The sequence below is a fragment of the Xyrauchen texanus genome, chromosome 4, assembly GCF_025860055.1.
Source record: "Xyrauchen texanus isolate HMW12.3.18 chromosome 4, RBS_HiC_50CHRs, whole genome shotgun sequence".
NCBI classification, from domain to species: Eukaryota; Metazoa; Chordata; class Actinopteri; order Cypriniformes; family Catostomidae; genus Xyrauchen; species Xyrauchen texanus.
The window spans coordinates 32460449-32479325 of NC_068279.1; the positions used below are offsets into that span (position 1 = coordinate 32460449).

The 18877-nt window shown below is 37.6% G+C and overlaps 1 protein-coding gene across 1 annotated transcript in view; it reads left to right on the forward strand.

Annotated features, from left to right (window-relative positions):
• LOC127642879 (doublesex- and mab-3-related transcription factor 1-like) overlaps positions 1-18877 on the forward strand; it is a 41095-nt gene that overhangs the window by 11401 nt on the left and 10817 nt on the right. Inside the window, exon 4 of the mRNA XM_052125314.1 lies at positions 2194-2338. Coding sequence (XP_051981274.1) covers positions 2194-2338 — 145 coding nt within the window. The remainder of the gene's footprint in view (positions 1-2193; positions 2339-18877) is intronic.

Sequence of the window (18877 nt, forward strand, 5' to 3'; positions counted from 1 at the left end):
AAGCATTTTCTAAGACAAATGTGTAATGCAGCATGCACTAAATCTCAAAACATCGTTTAGGTCCATGAGTGTTTATATGTAGGTTATATAGTCATATATTTTTTTATTTGTGGCCTTTTTGCATCTTTAGTGGATCAACAACAGGAAATAATTGGGTGAAAAGGGTAGGGACATGACTGGGAAATGTTGTAAGCCGAATTCTAACTTTGATTTGGGCCACCTCCATACTTACCCCTTTTACTCTTTTTTTTTTTTTTTTTTTTTAAGTTTTTTAATTGTTTTCCAAAGCATGTGGTAATGGTGAGCATTTTTGAAATGCTCTGTTTTCAGTGGAGGATGTCGCCTTTCTAGTGTGGATGAGAGGCATGAACATTGCAAAATGTAATGCGTTTACAAACAAAAATGTATTAGTGTGGACGTGGCTTTGCATTGAGCAGTATCACTAAATGTCTTAAAGCACATGCATTAACTAGCCTGTTTTCATTTTCAGGTCTCCAGTGTTCTCTCGCATCTGTGTATGTTTTAGTGGATAATGGGGTTTTGAGCATATTAAATTGCCAAATAAAAAACAACAACATGTGGCTCCATAGTGCTGATACTTTACAGAGTTGCAATGACTGTCTTTGGTCATCTGACCAAAGTTTAAGGAGTGAGTAGATGACATGAAGTGATAGCCCAAGGTACATTACTTTGATATAATTTATTACATTGAGTTATCTTGACAGCACAACTGCACAAGTTGAGCTTGAACTAATTTTTACTGTAACCAAGTTAAATAGGTCATTGTTCTCCAACTGGATTGCTTGTTTCAGTAGTTGTTACATTGCTTCTAATGGAGACCGGAACCAGAAAACAGTCCAGCAGTAATCCAAATCATCATGGTGCCGCCCAGTGGTTGGTCGGGAAAACTGTGGATAATACTCTGCATTCATTTTCACTGATATTTTTACAACATGACCTTTTTAAAAATGTGTTACTTTGATGTGTTTAACAGATTAAGAAATTATGTTATAAAAAATAAAAAGGCATTGTTTAATATCCTCATCTGCAATTTCTATAAAGTGGTCTTGGATCTCATTCACTCAGTCTTGGGGCTCTTTTAGGCTAGAGCTTTTGGTTCTGACCTGAGTTTGTTTGATTTCAAAGTTTGGTTCATTTATTTGGTGTCAAAGTGTTTTTATTTTTTTTAAACTCAAGTGCGCAACAGCAAAACCACACCTGAGTCCGTTTAAAAAGGTGTTCTGAGGGATTGCTCATATGAACTCCGGTACACAATAAGTATAAAAGCAATCCGTCGTAACTTGCAGAAGTGAACTGTTATTGATGATGCATATCTCTGCATGCTTCTGGTCACAGTAATTATAGTTTAATGCATTTCTTATTTAACTTAAGAGAGCAGCTCACATTCTTTGCATCTCTTGCACTGTGTGTAAAGTTTAGGTGGTACATTCAAAGAGACTAATACTTCAATAGCACAGCAAAACTGGCATCTTTCCCTGAGCCATTACTTACAGTAGTTACAGTGCTAATCAGCTGCCACTAATTCTCACAATTGTACTCACACTGATGGCGCAAACATACCATGGCTTGGACCATGTGAATATGTTAATAGAGACCTGCGTGATAGAGGGAGAGGGTGGAATCAAACTTAGGTTTTTGACCAAGTTGTTTGTTTCTTCTTCTTTTTTTTTCCTCTTTTTCTCCCCAATTTGGAATGCCCAATTCCCACTACTTAGTAGGTCCTCATGGTGGCACGGTTACTCACCTCAAGTCTCAGTTGTCTCCTCTTCTGAGACTGTCAATTTGCGCATCTTATCATTTTGCTCGCTGTGCATAACACCGCGGAGACTCACAGAATGTGGAGGCTCATGCCACTCTCTGTGATCCACACACAACTTACCATGCGCCCCATTGAGAGTGAGAACCCCTAATCGTGACCACGAGGAGGTTACCCCATGTGACTCTACCCTCCCTAGCAACCAGGCCAATTTGGTTGCTAAGGAGACCTGGCTGGAGTCACTCAGCACACCCTGGATCCACGATTCCAGGGGTGGTAGTCCCAGGCCCCCCTGACCAAGTTGTTTCTTGACAATTGAACCATTCATCTTCACAATTATCATCAGTCAGTTTATAATGTGTTGAAATACCTGTTTTTCTCTCCCAATGCACCTGGATCACGTCCCTCTGAGACAGATGCCTAGTGGAGACGGCCGCCTGTCCAGCCATAATGTGTCTCCCCAGTACCGCACACACTCTTACTATTCATCTTACCTGAGTCAGGGGCTAGGCACGGCCACATGTGTCCCTCCGGGCACCTGCACTGATCCCAAAGCAGCAGGTCAGTCGCATGCACACACACACACACACACACACACACACACTCTTTCTCGCTCTCTTTCTCTCTCTCAGGCCCATAAACTTTTATCCAGAGATTATCAACAGTGTGAGCAAGTACATCTGAGGGAGGTTCAGACACTGAGTCAAGGGCGCCATAAAATTTATAAAAATAAATAAATTCAAAGGTAAAACTTTATGAGGACCATTTGTTCTGTTGACTTTGAATTTAAAGAGACAAGTACCATGTGCTAAGAACTCCAATGTTAGAACACAGAAATAATAATAGGAATAAAAAAACAAACATTGTGCCTTTATAATGTGCACTTTACAGTATTGAATTTGAACTGTCTACACTTATTTGCAGGTTTTAGAAAGTTTGATTTGACTTGTAGTGCACCATTCTGAATAACCGATTTTGAGTATTGAAGGATATTTTGCACTCACTTTGAAAGAGTATGATTGTTGCATTTCTGTGATCCATCATTCCCCTATACCCCTATTCCCCTAAAAGTGCCACCTGCCCTGGCTGTTAATTTTTACATGCTGATTTCCAGTGGTTCAAACATGAGGGTGCAGTCACCCCTACTATCACTGCAGGGGGAGTTAGGTTCTATTGCAACACAAAACACTCCAATCTGGGTGGTCTCATCTCCAAAACTCACAATCCAATGATGAAGGGTTTGTGATCTATTATTTAGTTTTTCTATGCCTTGAGTTTTTGTGATATGCTATTACTGCATAGTTTATACTCCACTGTTGAAACATTAGGATTTCCTTCTAGGCACTCTTAATATTGTTCATACATATAAGTGATAAGGCAAGCATCAGTATCACTATTGCTCATTCTCCTCATACACAGGGTTGGGTGGATTATTTAAAGTATTCTGGGCTCTGAATACTGAATATTCCCTCTTTAATGTATTCAGTAAATTATTCTGAATACATCAAATAAACATATTCAGAATACAAGAATAATTTTAGAATACATATTTATTGCAAGGCACAATTGGTGAATTAAGTGTGATATGTCATTATTATCTTATTAATAAGTGCTTTTATCTATTCCACTTTTATCTAAATGGCTTGTTTCTTTAAATTAGATGTGGAGTTGTACAATGATGTTTTTATTTATGAAAGGAAGAAAACAAACAGAAGGCAGTTTTTGGTCAACTACAATATTTTAATAAAATGTTTTCTTTTTCTTAACCCATTATTTGATTGGACTGACAAAGAATAATACAATTTGACACAAAATTAGATAAGAAGTGCAAATAAACCATATTTATTTTCTAGATGATAACTGGATGCCATAAAGTAGTAAGGTCATGTGACAACAATGTAGTATATTAATGAGTTTTAATTAGGCTTGCTTGCATATATTTCCATGTGTAGGCCGATTTATTTAGTTTTCGCTTTTATTACCAACACTTTTATTTTAGGTGCATTTATTTTACTGATCCTTTTTGTTTTTATTGTAGTTTTATAAAAAAAAAAAAATTGTGCATCACTTTGTGAGATGTTTTTTTTTAAAAGTGAGAAATAATATTTTTTAGCTATTCATAGTAGCCCATTATTGTCCTTAATAACTGCTATTTCTCAACAATTGAGCCGTCTGTCTTTACTCCGCTTTGATGGTGCGTTCAGACCAGAGGCGTCGAGAGCGTCAAATTGACTGGAAGTCATTAATTTTCTACGGCTCGGCGCGTCTTGGGCGGTGTGGGCGTCAGAGGAAAGTTCAAGTGCAGCCAACATTATGGAAATGAGCTTTGACGCGGTTCAGCTGCAACCTATTGGAATATAGAAGTGCTCCACTCTAGCGAAATCTAGAGAACACAACCGTGTAAACTTTGGTTCCCACCAAACATTAGTTCCGAAGACAACATGGAGGAGAAACTGATTATTGACTGGTTTTCCTGTAAAAAATTATCTGTCCGTGTTTGCTTACAGGGATATAAATACAATTTTAAAAAACGATTTTTGGACAAAGATGTCTGACATTTTTGGTGTGCCAGGTGAGTTGAAGTGGATATTATGGTTTATATAATAATATATAAAAATATTTCATAAGGATATACGCTACTTATGATATGTCGGCAAAAAGATACCGGTCGACATGTCTGGATGTTTTGCTGCCGCTTTAAATATAGTTCACATAACCAAGCATTCGACGATTAGGACGAACGTTGCCGCCTATTTCAACTACGTCAGAGTGTCCATGAATCTTCCATAGCGTTGTTGGCAGGGCAGCCTCAGCGAAGAAGCCGCAGCTGCCGCATAAATGTATTTGCAATGCAACAATCATGTAGTCCATTACAACCCCACCCTGCTCATTTATGCATACTAATGCTCATAGTAATTGAATTTTGTTTAAACTCTTAAAGGGATATTCCAGTTTCAATAGAAGTTAAGCACATCATCTGTGGCATAATGTTGATAAATAATAATAATAATAATAATAATAATAATAAAGACATGTCTCTCCTTTGAAAAAAGAAAAATCAAAAATCAATGTTATAGTGAGACCCTTAGAATGAAGTGAATGGGGACAATTTGGTTTAAAAGCAGAAATATGAAGCTTATAATTTTATAAAAGCACTTATATTAATACTTCTGTTAAAACTTGTGTATTATTTGAGCTGTATTTTTTATTTTTTTTATTTTTTATTGTCGTTTGTAAGTTAATTTTGTAGTTTCAAAGTTCACACCATTACATCATCATGGCAACTAAGTTGTAAAATTGGCTATAACTTTACAAAGAAAAGGTTAGTAGTAAGTGATTTCATCACACTAAATTCATGTTAATGCTTATATTGTTTATGTCTCGTGGTTACACTTGTGAAACAGTGAGTATTTTAACGTTTACAGATTGGCCCCCATTCACTTCAATTGTTAATGCCCCAGAATTGTGCTTTTTTTTTTTTTTTTTTAAGAAAAGGAGGGACAAGTTAAAATTATTTTTGAGGTAATCAACATTGACACAAATGCTGTAAATGTAGCTTAACTTGTAAATTCAATCCTATAAAAAATTAGGCATTTTACTTACAGCATTCAGTAGTAATCATCCTGCACTGTTTGTGCTATGGACATGAATGATACATGCTGACAATATCACAGACTTAAATTGTATATGCTAAAGTCTTGGAGGGTGGGCCCTGTTAACTTGGGCCAAAAAACACCTAGCGCTCAGAGCACCGTAGCAACAACATAGCAACACACTAACAACCATGCAGAACACCTTGGCATAATGGCAGCGAGTTCACATTTCCATCAGAAAAATAAAAAAAAAATCCTTTTACTTGCTTTAACTGTGAATATAAATTGAATGAACTTTCTTATGCAAGCAAAACCTTCAGAACAATTCATGAAGTAAAGATTTATTAAGCACAGTAACTTATTGAACATAAAGAGTATATGGTCCAAACTATATTTATGTAATTTAAAGGAATGGTTTACTCACCATTTACTCACCCTCATGCCATCACAGATGTGTGTGACTTTCTTTCTTCAGTGAAACACAAACAAAGACATTTAGAAAAATATCTCAGCTCTGTAGGTCCGTACAATGCAAGTGAACTGTGATCAGACCTTTGTAGCTCCAAATCTCATAAAAGAAACAAAGCTGTAATCAATAAGACCCCAGTGGTTAAATCCATATCTTTAGAAGCGATATAATAGGTGTGAGTGAGAAACATATATAAATCTCCACTTTCACTTTTACATCTGAAAGTCACATGTGGTGCCTGTTTAGTTTCACTTACATACCTGAAAGTCAGAGTGGAGATTTGGAGTAGAAAAGGACTTTAATATTGTTCTGTTTCTCACTCACACCTATTATATCGCTTCTGAAGACATGGATTTAAACACTGAAGTCATATGGATTACTTCTATGTTTCCTTTATGTGATTTTTTTGAGCTACAAAGGTCTAATCACCATTTACTTGCATTGCGAGGACCAAAAGAGCTGAGATAGTCTCCTAAAAATCTTTGTTTGTGTTCTGCTGAAGAAAGAGTCAAACACATCTGGGATGGCATGAGGGTGAAAAAATTATGAATTAAAATGTTTTGGGTGAACTATCCCTTTAGAATTATCAAGCTGTCAGTCAAGACTAATTCCTTGTTAAGAACTGGATAATATGAGTGACCAGTCAGACAAGCATGGCCTAAATTAGGTCCTTTACATGGGGTTTGCACTCCCTTTTCAGAAAGACACTTAACCAAATTAGCTGTTCTCTAGATCTTGTTCCTAGCAACGTTGTGCTCTAGTTATCTTAGAGGATTTAGACAGAGATAGTACTGCTTATATTATGAGATTACTTTGTTTTTGAGAAAGAGAGGCAGTGCAGATAATGACAAGCAGTTCAGTAACTTTACAACAATATACAATGCAGCATGGTTTTCAGATGACTTAGCACTCAAATCCTCTGTAATCTCTCTGTGCCTCTAGTCCTCTCTGCTTGTGCGGTGTGTATTTATTTTCCCTAGCACTGGGGTAATCAGTTGGCCAAATATGAGGCCAAATAACCTTCAGCAGTGCGACGCTGTCCTTTCCGAGCGGCCCCCACAGCTGTCTGTGGAAAATTGCCTCTGGGGTTAGTGAGCGGGAACAAGTTAAGATTTACAAACAATGATGAAGCTTGTCATGCGTCTTTCTCCATCCGTCACGAGCGGCGGCCTGCCGGGGCGTCGAAGTGTTCTTCATAAAGCTCAGCTCGCTGTGAAATACGCCCCTGTGTGCTCTTTACTGCTGGGAGCTCGTCAGCAGCGCTCCGCCATAAATTGCCTGAGCTGGAGGTGACACTGCACTCCATCACCCGCCAGGGCAGCCTTACCTCCACCCGCGTTTGTTCCCCACCCACAGCAGCCACCAAGCCCATGAGATGATGTGCCCTCTTTGAGTTATATTAGAATTTCAGTGTTATATGAGACAGTCTATGGCTTTTACCATTTTCTCTTGGGCTGTGTTTTATTCTTTTTGTCGTTGTTTATTATTGGAGTATTCAAAGTTAGTTTTGTCTCACAGGCTGGGCCAAGTTTTGTAGTGAGAGGGGTGCTTTTCATTGGTAAACAACCATATTGGAAGAAAAGAAGATTTAATAAGTCCGATGCTGTTTCCAAACCACAAATTTAATGGCTAATGTAGTTCTTTTCACTCCGAGTGTGACATCATTTTCAGAGGCAGAAGGAAAAAAGAAAAATATCCAGGGACACCCAAAATCTTATAGGAGTAATCAAAGAGCTCATTATCTTTCACTGCAGAATAACAAAGGAGAATAATGATTCTCTCTCCAAGCTGTAAGCATAATGGTGAGGTAGAAATTTAGCAGGAAGAGGTGTTTTTTTTTTTTTTTTTTTTTTTACATCTAATCCATCCTGCTTGCACTAATCCCCTTTGGAACATGCACTGAAATCAGACACAGCCAGTGCCCTTGGGGTTAAGTGCTGTTACACTTGTTCCTTTATTTGGTTGTTACACAGTTTTCCTAACTTGGATAGGGTTACACTTAGGGCAAGAGTTCATAAGAAGCTACAAACACTAAATAGGCTTGGGAATTAGTTTTTCTAAGATCTGGGATGTTGGTGAGCCAACTGTATGATTTCATATTTAATCTTAAATCTCATCTGCTTGATGCTGTTTGTCAAATTTACTCCTGCATACAGGGTATGACCTCTAGAACAGCGCCAAACCTCATTCAAATAAGTGTTCCAAACCGTCAGTGCCCTCAGTGTACTGAGGTTGTGTGTGGATATTGCACTTCTTGTTCTTCTGGGCACAATTGCAACAAACCCCTTTAGTAAAGAAAACACATAGAATTGTAAGGCTATTGTCACAAAGGGTTTTCTTGGGGTTTCTTGCAACTGTCCCCTTCTGTTCTTTAAGGCCGAACTCCGTGCAAGTATGTGAACGTAGACTTTTCTTGCTATGTAAGCTCATTCTTTCGTTGTTGAGGGTTTTTTGAGTCACAGATATGATGAAATGTGAATTGCTTTGCATCTATATAAAAACATATGTTTAACCAACAATATTCCCCCAGATTTTGTCCCGACTAGCTTAACACTCATCTGAACCAACCATAATAAATTATGCGGTTAGAGTTATAGGCTTATTTTTTGTTGTTTGCTGGCTTTATTTATGCTGTTATTGTTGTTTTGTTGCCACAGTTAGTCAGTTGTCGTGTGAAAACGTTAGGAGCTCATCTTTTAACTTAATGAGGTTTGTTGATTGTTACCGTTATTGAGGTTTGTATGTTAAGGGTTGAGGTCTTTTATGTGTTAATAGCTTCTTTTCCACCATCGGGCCGAACAGTTGTCATCGCCAAACAGTATCGTTCTGTGCCGATCTGGGCCAGCTGGCATGGTTAAGGTTTCTTTTCCACTGTGGTGCGTAACAGATCCGTCCTTTGGCAAAGCCATGAGAGGTAATCATTGGAGCTAGTGCGACACGCTATGGAGGATGATCACATATTCCAGTTTTTAGGACTGCTTTTTCCCATGGTTTTACTTTGCAAACAGCAAAGCAGCAAATACACTGGCCATGTTGCAAAAAGGAATAATATGCTGAGGGCTTGTGTTTACCACTGGACACAAACATGCAGGAACGTAAAGGTTCCCAGACTAACTAAAAAGGATATTTATTGACAAAATATTATATAAGTATTATATGAAAATAGCATATGAGAAAATATTGATGTACTTTGAGTTTAAACGAGGTAGTAATCTACTTCTCTGATGAAAAAGGCATGTAGAAAAATAAATAACATATAGTCTACAATACTAGTTAAGCCATCATAATAAAATCATGAATATAAAGTAAATGAGTCACCATGTACTAAAGCCATTACACCAGCATGGTTGAGTATGGTTAACTAGCCGTGCTGAGAATTCCGGGCCAAGAATGGTTTATAATCGTACCGTGCTCAATTGGAAATTCTACTGTAGCCGTTCCATACCTTGCACAGAACTGTTCGGCCCGATGGTAGAAAAGCTGCTTATGCCAAACAATTGTACTTAATGCATTGTCTTGCATTACTTGCCTCTCTTCAGAGGTAAAGTTTGCAGTTAAATTTGTGTAAAAGAAATTAAAATGGTGACAAAATTAAAGTTCTAATATTGCGAATTTATTGTTTTCTGAAAAAGAAATTGGTAGTTGTCTCAACAAGAATTTTTGCATTTAGTGAACAAATTCACATTAACCAAACAAAGCAATTTTACTGAGGACAAGTACGACAATTGTTCAGAGAACTAAAACATCTTACTAGATTAAGTTGCCTTGATTTTTTTAAGTTTGTTCAGCAATTCTTTTTTTTTTTTTTTTACAGTGTGCATTCCAAAATGTGTCCGACTGCAATTCATAACACTATGCAAGTAGGTGATATATTCTCACGTTGCTGCCAGGGGTGCTATAGTGGATATTAGTGTGAACTTCTATGGTGAGTTTATTCTTTCAAGCTAACTACTGTCATGGCAGAACAACTGTTTGAAGAGAATAGTACTGAGTAAGTATACATTTTATAGCAAGTTACCCAAATACATATCCAGTTTAATGGCATATCGAGTGAAACACATCCGGTTTAAAGGCATAGACCTTTGAAGATAATGCCCCCTTGTGTACTGAGGTTTGTTATCGCCACAGTGAACGCACGTCAAACATGTTCAACCGGACTGCGATGTTGGCAATGCTTTGGCCAAGTGTTTGAATTTGTGCACTCATGCTGCATCCTAAAAGTGTTCAAAATAAATTGATAAAGCCTGACTTTTAGCATCAGTAAATCAGAAGGTGAATCAGTGGCCTGCAGGCAAAATTTGGAGTGTTACTTAACCACATAGTCAGTAACTCCCATGTCATGCTGTCTTCCCTTCTCCACTGCTGCTGCTAAACGCTCTGTCTGTTCTCTCTATGGATCAGTTAAATACCAGTGTAATTGCCTGCTCCAGGCTCAAGCACTGTTGTAATGTGTTGTACAACATTTCCATTAACACTTGCCTGAGGCACTGAGGAGATTAAATGGATAATGACTGCAGCTAAAGGTCCTGCTCTCTTTAACTCACTGTCCTCCTCAAGAGACTCCATTGTCTGTATTAGACAAAGCTAAAAAAAGTTTATAGAGGTGTTCGGAAATAGTCCCTGATTAGTGCTTTAACATTATGGATGCAAAGTGCTTTTTTATTGTACTGTAATCTGTAGTTATTGAATGAAGCAAACCTGGTAGTTTCATTCATACTGAAGTTTAAGTCGTAGGCATATCTTTGACATTTTCATCTCGTTGTTACTGGTTTCTTTAATTAATTTTCTATCTTCGTATGAATTAATTTGGTAGAATTTAATGTAGGAACATTAAAGGAATATTTTACCCAAAAAACATTCTATTAGTATAATATAGTAACTAGATAATTTCATCAGTTATTTCAGTCCAAATTAAGAATCATTCAGACTGATTTTTTTAACTTGAACATCTGATTCATTGAAAATATTTGACTCAATTGAAAGTTTCAATCACAAATCTGACATAACTACTTCTCATGAGCTTTCATGAATTTACCATGGAGAGCTAGGAAGGGTGTCAAGAATTTCAGCAATTACAGCTATTAGTGGAATATTGTACATTAGTAAAGAACACTTTTATAATACGTTTATAGTGCTTTTGCATCTTTTTTGAAGCTTGAAAGCTGTGGTCCTCATTGATTGCAATTGAATAACAAAGAGTGTGTAGTCTCCCTCACTGCCATGAAGGCCTGCATCACTTATTCTGAGCTCATGATTATTTTCTCCTTTAAAGATAATGGTCCTCAAATCCTTCAAATCATTGATCCCATGTCTCAAGTCATTATAGTATATCCATAATGCTTCGACAGATCGGAGCGCTGGCTGGGAGATGGACAGGTCATTTCCAGAGATGGCGGGGCGCAGTAGCAGTGTCAGTGATTTAGCATGGAGGAGGGTCTGTCAATTCTCTCAGAGACACTTTGAGACTGGGGACAGATTGGTGAACAATACAGGTCTGAAGATGCTTATGTGTTTAATTAGCCTCTGACCCTGGCGCAATGCCTCCTTTCAGATGTTACAGGCCACTCGTGCACATCTCTAATAGACCGATAATGTGGACTGAAGACTTTGATGTGCTTGTATGTGATTTGGTGGAGTATTGGCCACCTGATGAATGGCCATAATTAAAGAAGATCATCCATAAAATAATATTCTGTCACAATTTGCTCACCCTAATGTTGTTTCAAACCCATATGACTTCTTATGTGGAACACAAAAGGGGATCTTTTAATTAATTTTCTGGTCCATCTTTTCCATAAATAGCAGTTAATTTAAAACAAATTATTGTATAAGTTGTCCATGTGAATTGTGCTTCATATTTCAAGTCTTACGATAGGCTTTGTTGAAAAACAAACTGAAATGTAAGTTATCTTTTGTGAAAATCTTTACATACATTGCGTGTTCATGAATGATATGATAGAAGTTGTAGTGGAAGGGTGGCTAGCGTGTTAATGCTGGAACGCTAAAAACCATGCATGTCTTCAATCGTTAAAAAAAGTGAGTCACATTCAACTGCCAATGTATTGAAAAGACAGACCATACATTTCAAAGTTTGTGTTCTGCATAAGAAAGTAAGTCATATGAGTTTGTAATGATAGTGAGTAAATTTGACAGAACTGACATTTTTGAGTGAGTGTGTGCTTTTACATTTATAAGCAGTCAGACTTGTGATGTTTGCCTGACAGTCATTAGATTAGGCCAAAATATCCCTTAAGGTGCGGTCACATTTACCTTTACTTGGTGAAATACAGTCATCTAATTGGGAATTCACGCAGTCCTTAATTTTGTGCAATAGACTTCTGGTAGCAAAGAATTTCCATCTCGGATTTCACATGGAGTTCTAGTTTGGTGAACTTTGACAGGCAAATTCGCCACGTTGAACAATAGGAAGTTTCTTGGCAGTGACCTCTGTGCGGGCGGTGATTCGTACACAGCTACACTGAATATGCACTTGAATACTTTGGAATGGATACCGATACGATCACCAATATTTCTTAAGTGCCAATTGCCACACTATTGCATGTTCCCTTACGATTCAGTACACTTGACATTGCGTCACTAAGTTGACGCTATGAGGGAGTATCCTTCTACATGACCTAGTTGAAACCTTTCTACAAAAACACCTGTATTGGCTATGGTGTTTAAGCCCCGCCCTTTTAGGTGCGAAGCTGACTAGTTTCTTCCTTCAAGACAGCGATTCATCTCTCGTCTAGAAGCCTTCTACTACTTCGCCGACATACACGAATCAGCAGGCAGGATCTTCACGGCATCGAGAAGACTCTCCGCTCTCCTGCAGTGTTACAGCGAACATTTAATCCGACTAGCCGATTGATGCTTCGCTGGTGAACAGACCGCTTCAGCATCCTGATTCCCCACAACGCTTCGGCAGGAGTTTGTATCTTTATAAGCTATTGTTGATATATATATATATATATAAAAGAGCCGCTTATGTGTTCGTGTCTTTTTAAAAATGTCATTCTGTATGTGTTTCTTATGCGAGTGACACATCCTGCCATCATATCAGCATGAAAGCTGCATTCACTGTCTGGGCCACGTACATGCAGAGACAGCTCTTGTAGAGATAGACTAATGCCCTCACTGTGAGGAGAGTGCATGTGCCACTGACAAAAGATGCTTTGCGTCCTTTCAAGTGTGGTCGAAGAGCTCTGTCTCGAGTGGTGTCCTTCAGAGAACCTGAAAAATCTCACCTTGATGAATGTTTCTTGCAGTCCGTATGCCGTCAAGGGATCACATTCCGCAGATCTGCCCCATTCTTCACAGAAGTTCATATCAAACTGACAAAATCCTAGCGTGCGCCATATTCATTTCACTCGCACAGGAAAGAATATGTGCCTATGGTTCTAACCACACCCTTCAGAACGCAGGTGGGTTCACCTTCAAACCTTTTTCCCTACTCCATTTAATTCAGATGAGGAGCAGTCCTTGCATTAGCATGCGCATGTTCAGCACACACATACACCGTCTGTCAATCAAACAGGGCGCAGCTGTTACTAGATCACTAGCAGACTATAAAATTACATGCTCTGGATTACTTTCATCAGCAGAATAAGAATATGAACTTAAGTGAGACAGGCCTATCACAAATATAGCCGGTTATTTTTTAGTTATTGACGTTTTAATCAGTCTGCTTGTCTGGTCAGGCAAGTCAAATTCTCTTTCACTTGTCTGTTCAAAATTCCACTTGTCCTGGACAAGTGTTAATATCGAGTTCTGATTAAATATTTTATTCACTGATAATAATATCAGATATTAGCAGTAAATGTATTTTATTATTGTTTTAAAGGAGTTTTAGATATTTTTTGGAAAACAAGCTAAAAAAGATTAATCAAAAATCCAACTTGTTTCCTGTGAGACTACACTCTTACCTTTGTTCAATTCGATCCATCTTTAACTCACAAAAAACAAACTTTCTCTTCTTAATAGAGCTGCGTATTGCTGATTTTCTTCATGATAAGATACACAGTGAACGTGACATATATTATGATTCAGTACCTTGCGAGCCATCACATTATAATCAGTATTAAGCAAGTTACTAAAAAAAGTTATTAATTACAAACTACTAATTACATCATCTACAGTTCCTACTGTGCTAATTAATCTATCTGTATTACTTATTACTAATTACTTTCTAAAACCCTTATCAACCTAGACCATATGAAAAATACAAGGGTAGACATGAAACTGTTCTTTAAATTCTTTCAAATAAATAATATAAAATCAAATAAATTATTCATGAACTGGCCAAAGAATTTAACGGGGCAGCTTAAAATGAGAAAACATATATTTTAACATAAGTGTTACTTTTCTATTTTAAATTATTTTGAAATTTCTGAAAATTTAAGAGTAATCCCTTACTTTTCTTTTTTCAATGAAAAAATAATGTAAAGTAATTAATTACTTAGTAATGCATTAAATCCAACACTGGTTATAATCTAACTGCAGCCAAAGATTCATATCTTCCCCGGTCACTTCACGCAACTCATAGACGCGGCGCTGACCGGACAGAGAAATGCCAGTTTCGGAATTTATTTTCATAAACCACTTCCTTGAGCTCAGAATAAGTGATGCAAGGATGCTTTAAATATATTATGCTGTGTTGTTTCATTGCAAAATGCAATGTGGCACAAAAATCATTTTATCTCGATTATCTTGTTTTCATAATCATTGGAAGCCAAAATCGTAGCCAATAGCCAATACTGGCATTATTGTAGAAAGGTTTCAACTAGGTCATGTAGAAGGACTCTCCCTCATAGCATCAGTTTAGTGACGCAATGTAGTTTATATACGTAACCAAGACGTTATATGTTTATGCCCCACACTGTAAAATGGCATTTAATGTACAGTAATTGTGAAATTCTTACATTTATTTTAATTGAAACAGTTATGAATAGTTCTGTTGCCATTATCCAAGATCCTTGTGACATACTGGCAACCAGTAAACACCATGAGGGCATCACACAGCAGAGATGTATTTAAAAATAACAGAGATACTGTATATCCACTACAAGCTCCAAACCTGCTGTAGTGAGAAATCATTATTATCTATGATTTGTTTACCGTTTATGGCACTTTGTTGTAACGCAACATACAGTATATATCTGATTTAAATTGGGTTTCTCACAAAATAGTGCTGGGATGAGTGACTGATGAGAGATTTTAAGTAATATGGAGAGCGTGCATGTTGGGAAGTGAAATCAAAAGTGTGTATAACCGCTCAAACTGTCTCCACACAGTCGCAACTGACATTACATCAAGTAAACTCAGATTTGTGTTTGTATGTTTATTTGTAGTTTAATTCATTTTTACATCCATTGCAGTAGGTTTTCCCTATCCATGTCAAACTGTACAGTGAGTCAAAATTAATCATAATGACTCTTGAAAATGACTCTTAATATTCAGACTTGTGTTAGTAACACATTTTAAAAACAAACTGGCATATTCATCTTAATTACAGCATGTCTTAAAATGTAAATTTGGGAATGCTTATAATTGCCAACAACACACCCTCCTGTGGATGCAATATCACTCTTCGAGAGCTGAGTAAGCGCTCATTAATTTGGGTAGCAATGCAAGTATGATTTTGTGCATGCTGCAATTGAAAAAAAAAAAGATCAGCCTTGAATCTAGGCATGATAACACATCATGGTTTTTAGATGAAGATCAGCTGATCTAGATCGGTGGCCAATCGACCGGTACATCGAGAATATCGTAGAAATTTTGTGGGTTCTTTTGACTTGCACTAGTAAGCATCTACCTATATCACCCTAGCAACCACATATGAATGCCCTGGTAAGTAGCAACCACCCACAACATCTTGGCATCGACCTTGGCAAGCACCACTCACATTTTCTTCTCACAAGTATTCACCACTCACAAGTTGCATTGAGGTGCAGTACACTTCCCACCTTTCGACTTTCTTGAATTACTTGGTTTTACAGTATCAAAAACCAAGTATTGATTTATCACTTCATTGTAATTTACTATATATATATATATATATATATACATACATATACACAGTATCTCACAAAAGTACACTCCTCACATTTTTGTAAATATTTGATTGTCTTTTCATGTGACAACACTGAAGAAATGACACTTTGCTACAATGTAAAGTAGTGAGTGTACAGCTTGTATAACAGTGTAAATTTGCTGTCCCCTCAAAATAACTCAACACACAGCCATTAATGTCTAAACTGCTGGCAACAAAAGTAAGTACACCCCTAGGTGAAAATGTCCAAATTGGGCCCAAAGTGTCAATATTTTGTGTGGCCACCATTATTTTCCAGCACTGCTTTAACCCTCTTGGGCATGGAGTTCACCAGAGCTTCACAGGTTGCCACTGGAATCCTCTTCCACTCCATGACAACATCACCGAGCTGGTGGATGTTAGAGACCCTGTGCTCCTCCACCTTCCATTTGAGTATGCCCCACAGATGCTCAATAGGGTTTAGGTCTGGAGACATGCTTGGCCAGTCCATCACCTTCACCCTCAGCTTCTTTAGCAAGGCAGTGGTCGTCTTGGAGGTGTGTTTGGGGTCGTTATCATGCTGGAATACTGCCCTGCGACCCAGTCTCCGAAGGGAAGGAATCATGCTCTGCTTCAGTATGTCACAGTACATGTTAGCATTCATGGTTCCTTCAATGAACTGTAGCTCCCCAGTGCCGGCAGCACTCATGCAGCCCCAGACCATGACACTCCCACCACCATGCTTGAATGTAGGCAAGACACACTTATCTTTGTACTCCTCACCTGGTTGCCGCCACACACGCGTGACACCATTCCAGTAATCCATGTCCTTAGTCTGCTTGTCTTCAGCAAACTGTTTGCTGGCTTTCTTGTGCATCATCTTTAGAAGAGGCTTCCTTCTGGGACGACAGCCATGCAGACCAATTTGATGCAGTGTGCGGCGTATGGTCTAATATATATAAATATATAAAAAAATATATATATATATATATTTTTTTTAAACTAAAGTTGTTGTCTCAAGATAGATATTTAAAAATTAAATGTAGAATTTTACTGAAGCTTAGAAGATCAGTTGCGTGTTTATCTGTTTATCTTGTCGGGGAAACACGTTATCATCCACCTCAACCTGAGGTGCTTCAAACTCCAGTCCCAATGTGACTGAGTGAATGCTTCATTCTGAGAACAGCATCTGTCTCCCTGCAGCATCCACGGCTGTTCACTCTTCAAAGAGTCAGCATGTGTTTAAAGTACTGCCTCCTTGCTATAGGCCTGTGTTTTCTGCGCCATTAAGTCCTGCCACAACTCTAATGATTGAGAGAGACATGCATGTTATTCCATGAGGGAACTCAATCTCTCTTCAGCTTATCCTTACCCAAGACATGTCTTACTGTATGTGTGGGTTTGATGTGTCTAAGGCAGCATTTACACTGTCAACAAATTACGATGAAAATCAATTTTTTCGCAGATATATGGCACAGATTGGATCTTGTTGCATGTGTGTAAACAGCAAAAACATATATCAGATCTGGCTTTTTCGCATCTGATTTGGGCCACTTTCAATTGTGGTTCTAAATCGAAACATATCAGATGATCATCTGACCCAAGTCTAAACACTATCCAATTCTTTGTATTCTTTGTATTCTTATTTTCATATTTGAGTTTTCTTGAATTTTTATCATTAAAATCATCTGTAAAAGTTAGACATGCAGAGGAAAATTCTAAAGATATCAGATGTAAAGTTGTGAAATGTCAAGCATGCATTTTGGAGCTAGGAGACTTTTTTCCTACAAACATTAAAAGAAATTAGCATAAATCAGTATTTTAAAACGTAATGATGTCCCAATACCATTTTATGGAGTACGAGTACCGATACTTAGTTCTCGCCGATACCAGTTGGGTTTTTTTGGCAGTAAAGGTAGTATGTAAAGGCTATCTATCAATAAAGATTATTTTGCAAATGTAAGGGGCAGGTGCATTCATGAACAGAAGCATCTCAGGTCGCTGTGAAATCTGGTTTAATTTTTCCAAATTCCGTTTTTACTCATCACTCGGAACTCCGGTATGTTAATGAATGCAAAGGAATTTCTGTGTGAATCATGGACTCGTCTTCTCCTTTGAAGAATTTATTTCATTTCTGTGATGTGTATCAATATTTGCAAGAACAAAGGCATGTAAAATGAAGGCCTTTTCGATGGTGTTCATGTTAAACACTTATTAGAAACTACCACTAAAAAGTAGTGACACTAAATAGTGCTAACTGTCAGCCTAGTGATCATTACTGTAAACAAATACATTTACATCATAGCATGTAAACAGGCAGGACAAAAAAAATCAAATCAGATCTGTGTATTAAACCTTGTTGAATAAATGCAGCCTAACTCTCACCTCAACAGAACTGCTTAGTCACTATGTCTTAAGACTCAGTTTTAGATTGCTACAATTATATTTAATTTTAATCTGAGTAAGCAAATGTGAGTGTGACTGTATACACGTTCAAGCTTGTATATATGCCTGTGTGTGTGTGCCCATGTGTGTTATCTCTAGGCAACTCTCTGTGTTTATCTAAGTGAGGGCATTACGGACCCTCATGGCCCAGTGTTGGCAGTATATGAGTTGCAGAGGAAAGAGCTTATCCACAGTAGATCAACCCTAAATTACCATCTTCTCTCACATCTGGGCTTTTGTTCAATTTTTTCAAACTGCCAGAAATGATTGAGCTTCTTTCACAGTTTCCCCTCCCCTTTTCATGCTCTTTTAAAAAAAAGCTTTCTTTTGTTAAACTACACAAAGACGGTTTAATAGTTTGGAAATCTAAGATAGTCAGCTGAACAAGGGTGAATAGGGCAAAAGTTCAGATGGGAAAATAAGCTCCTTATGGGCTTACAGAAAAGTAAATCCTCTCTTGTTTCAGTTCTGTTTTATACTTGACAGACACGTGATTTTTTTTTTTTTTTTTTTTTTTTTGAGTCATTGCTAATGTGTAATTTACAAAGTAAATCTGTTGTTTG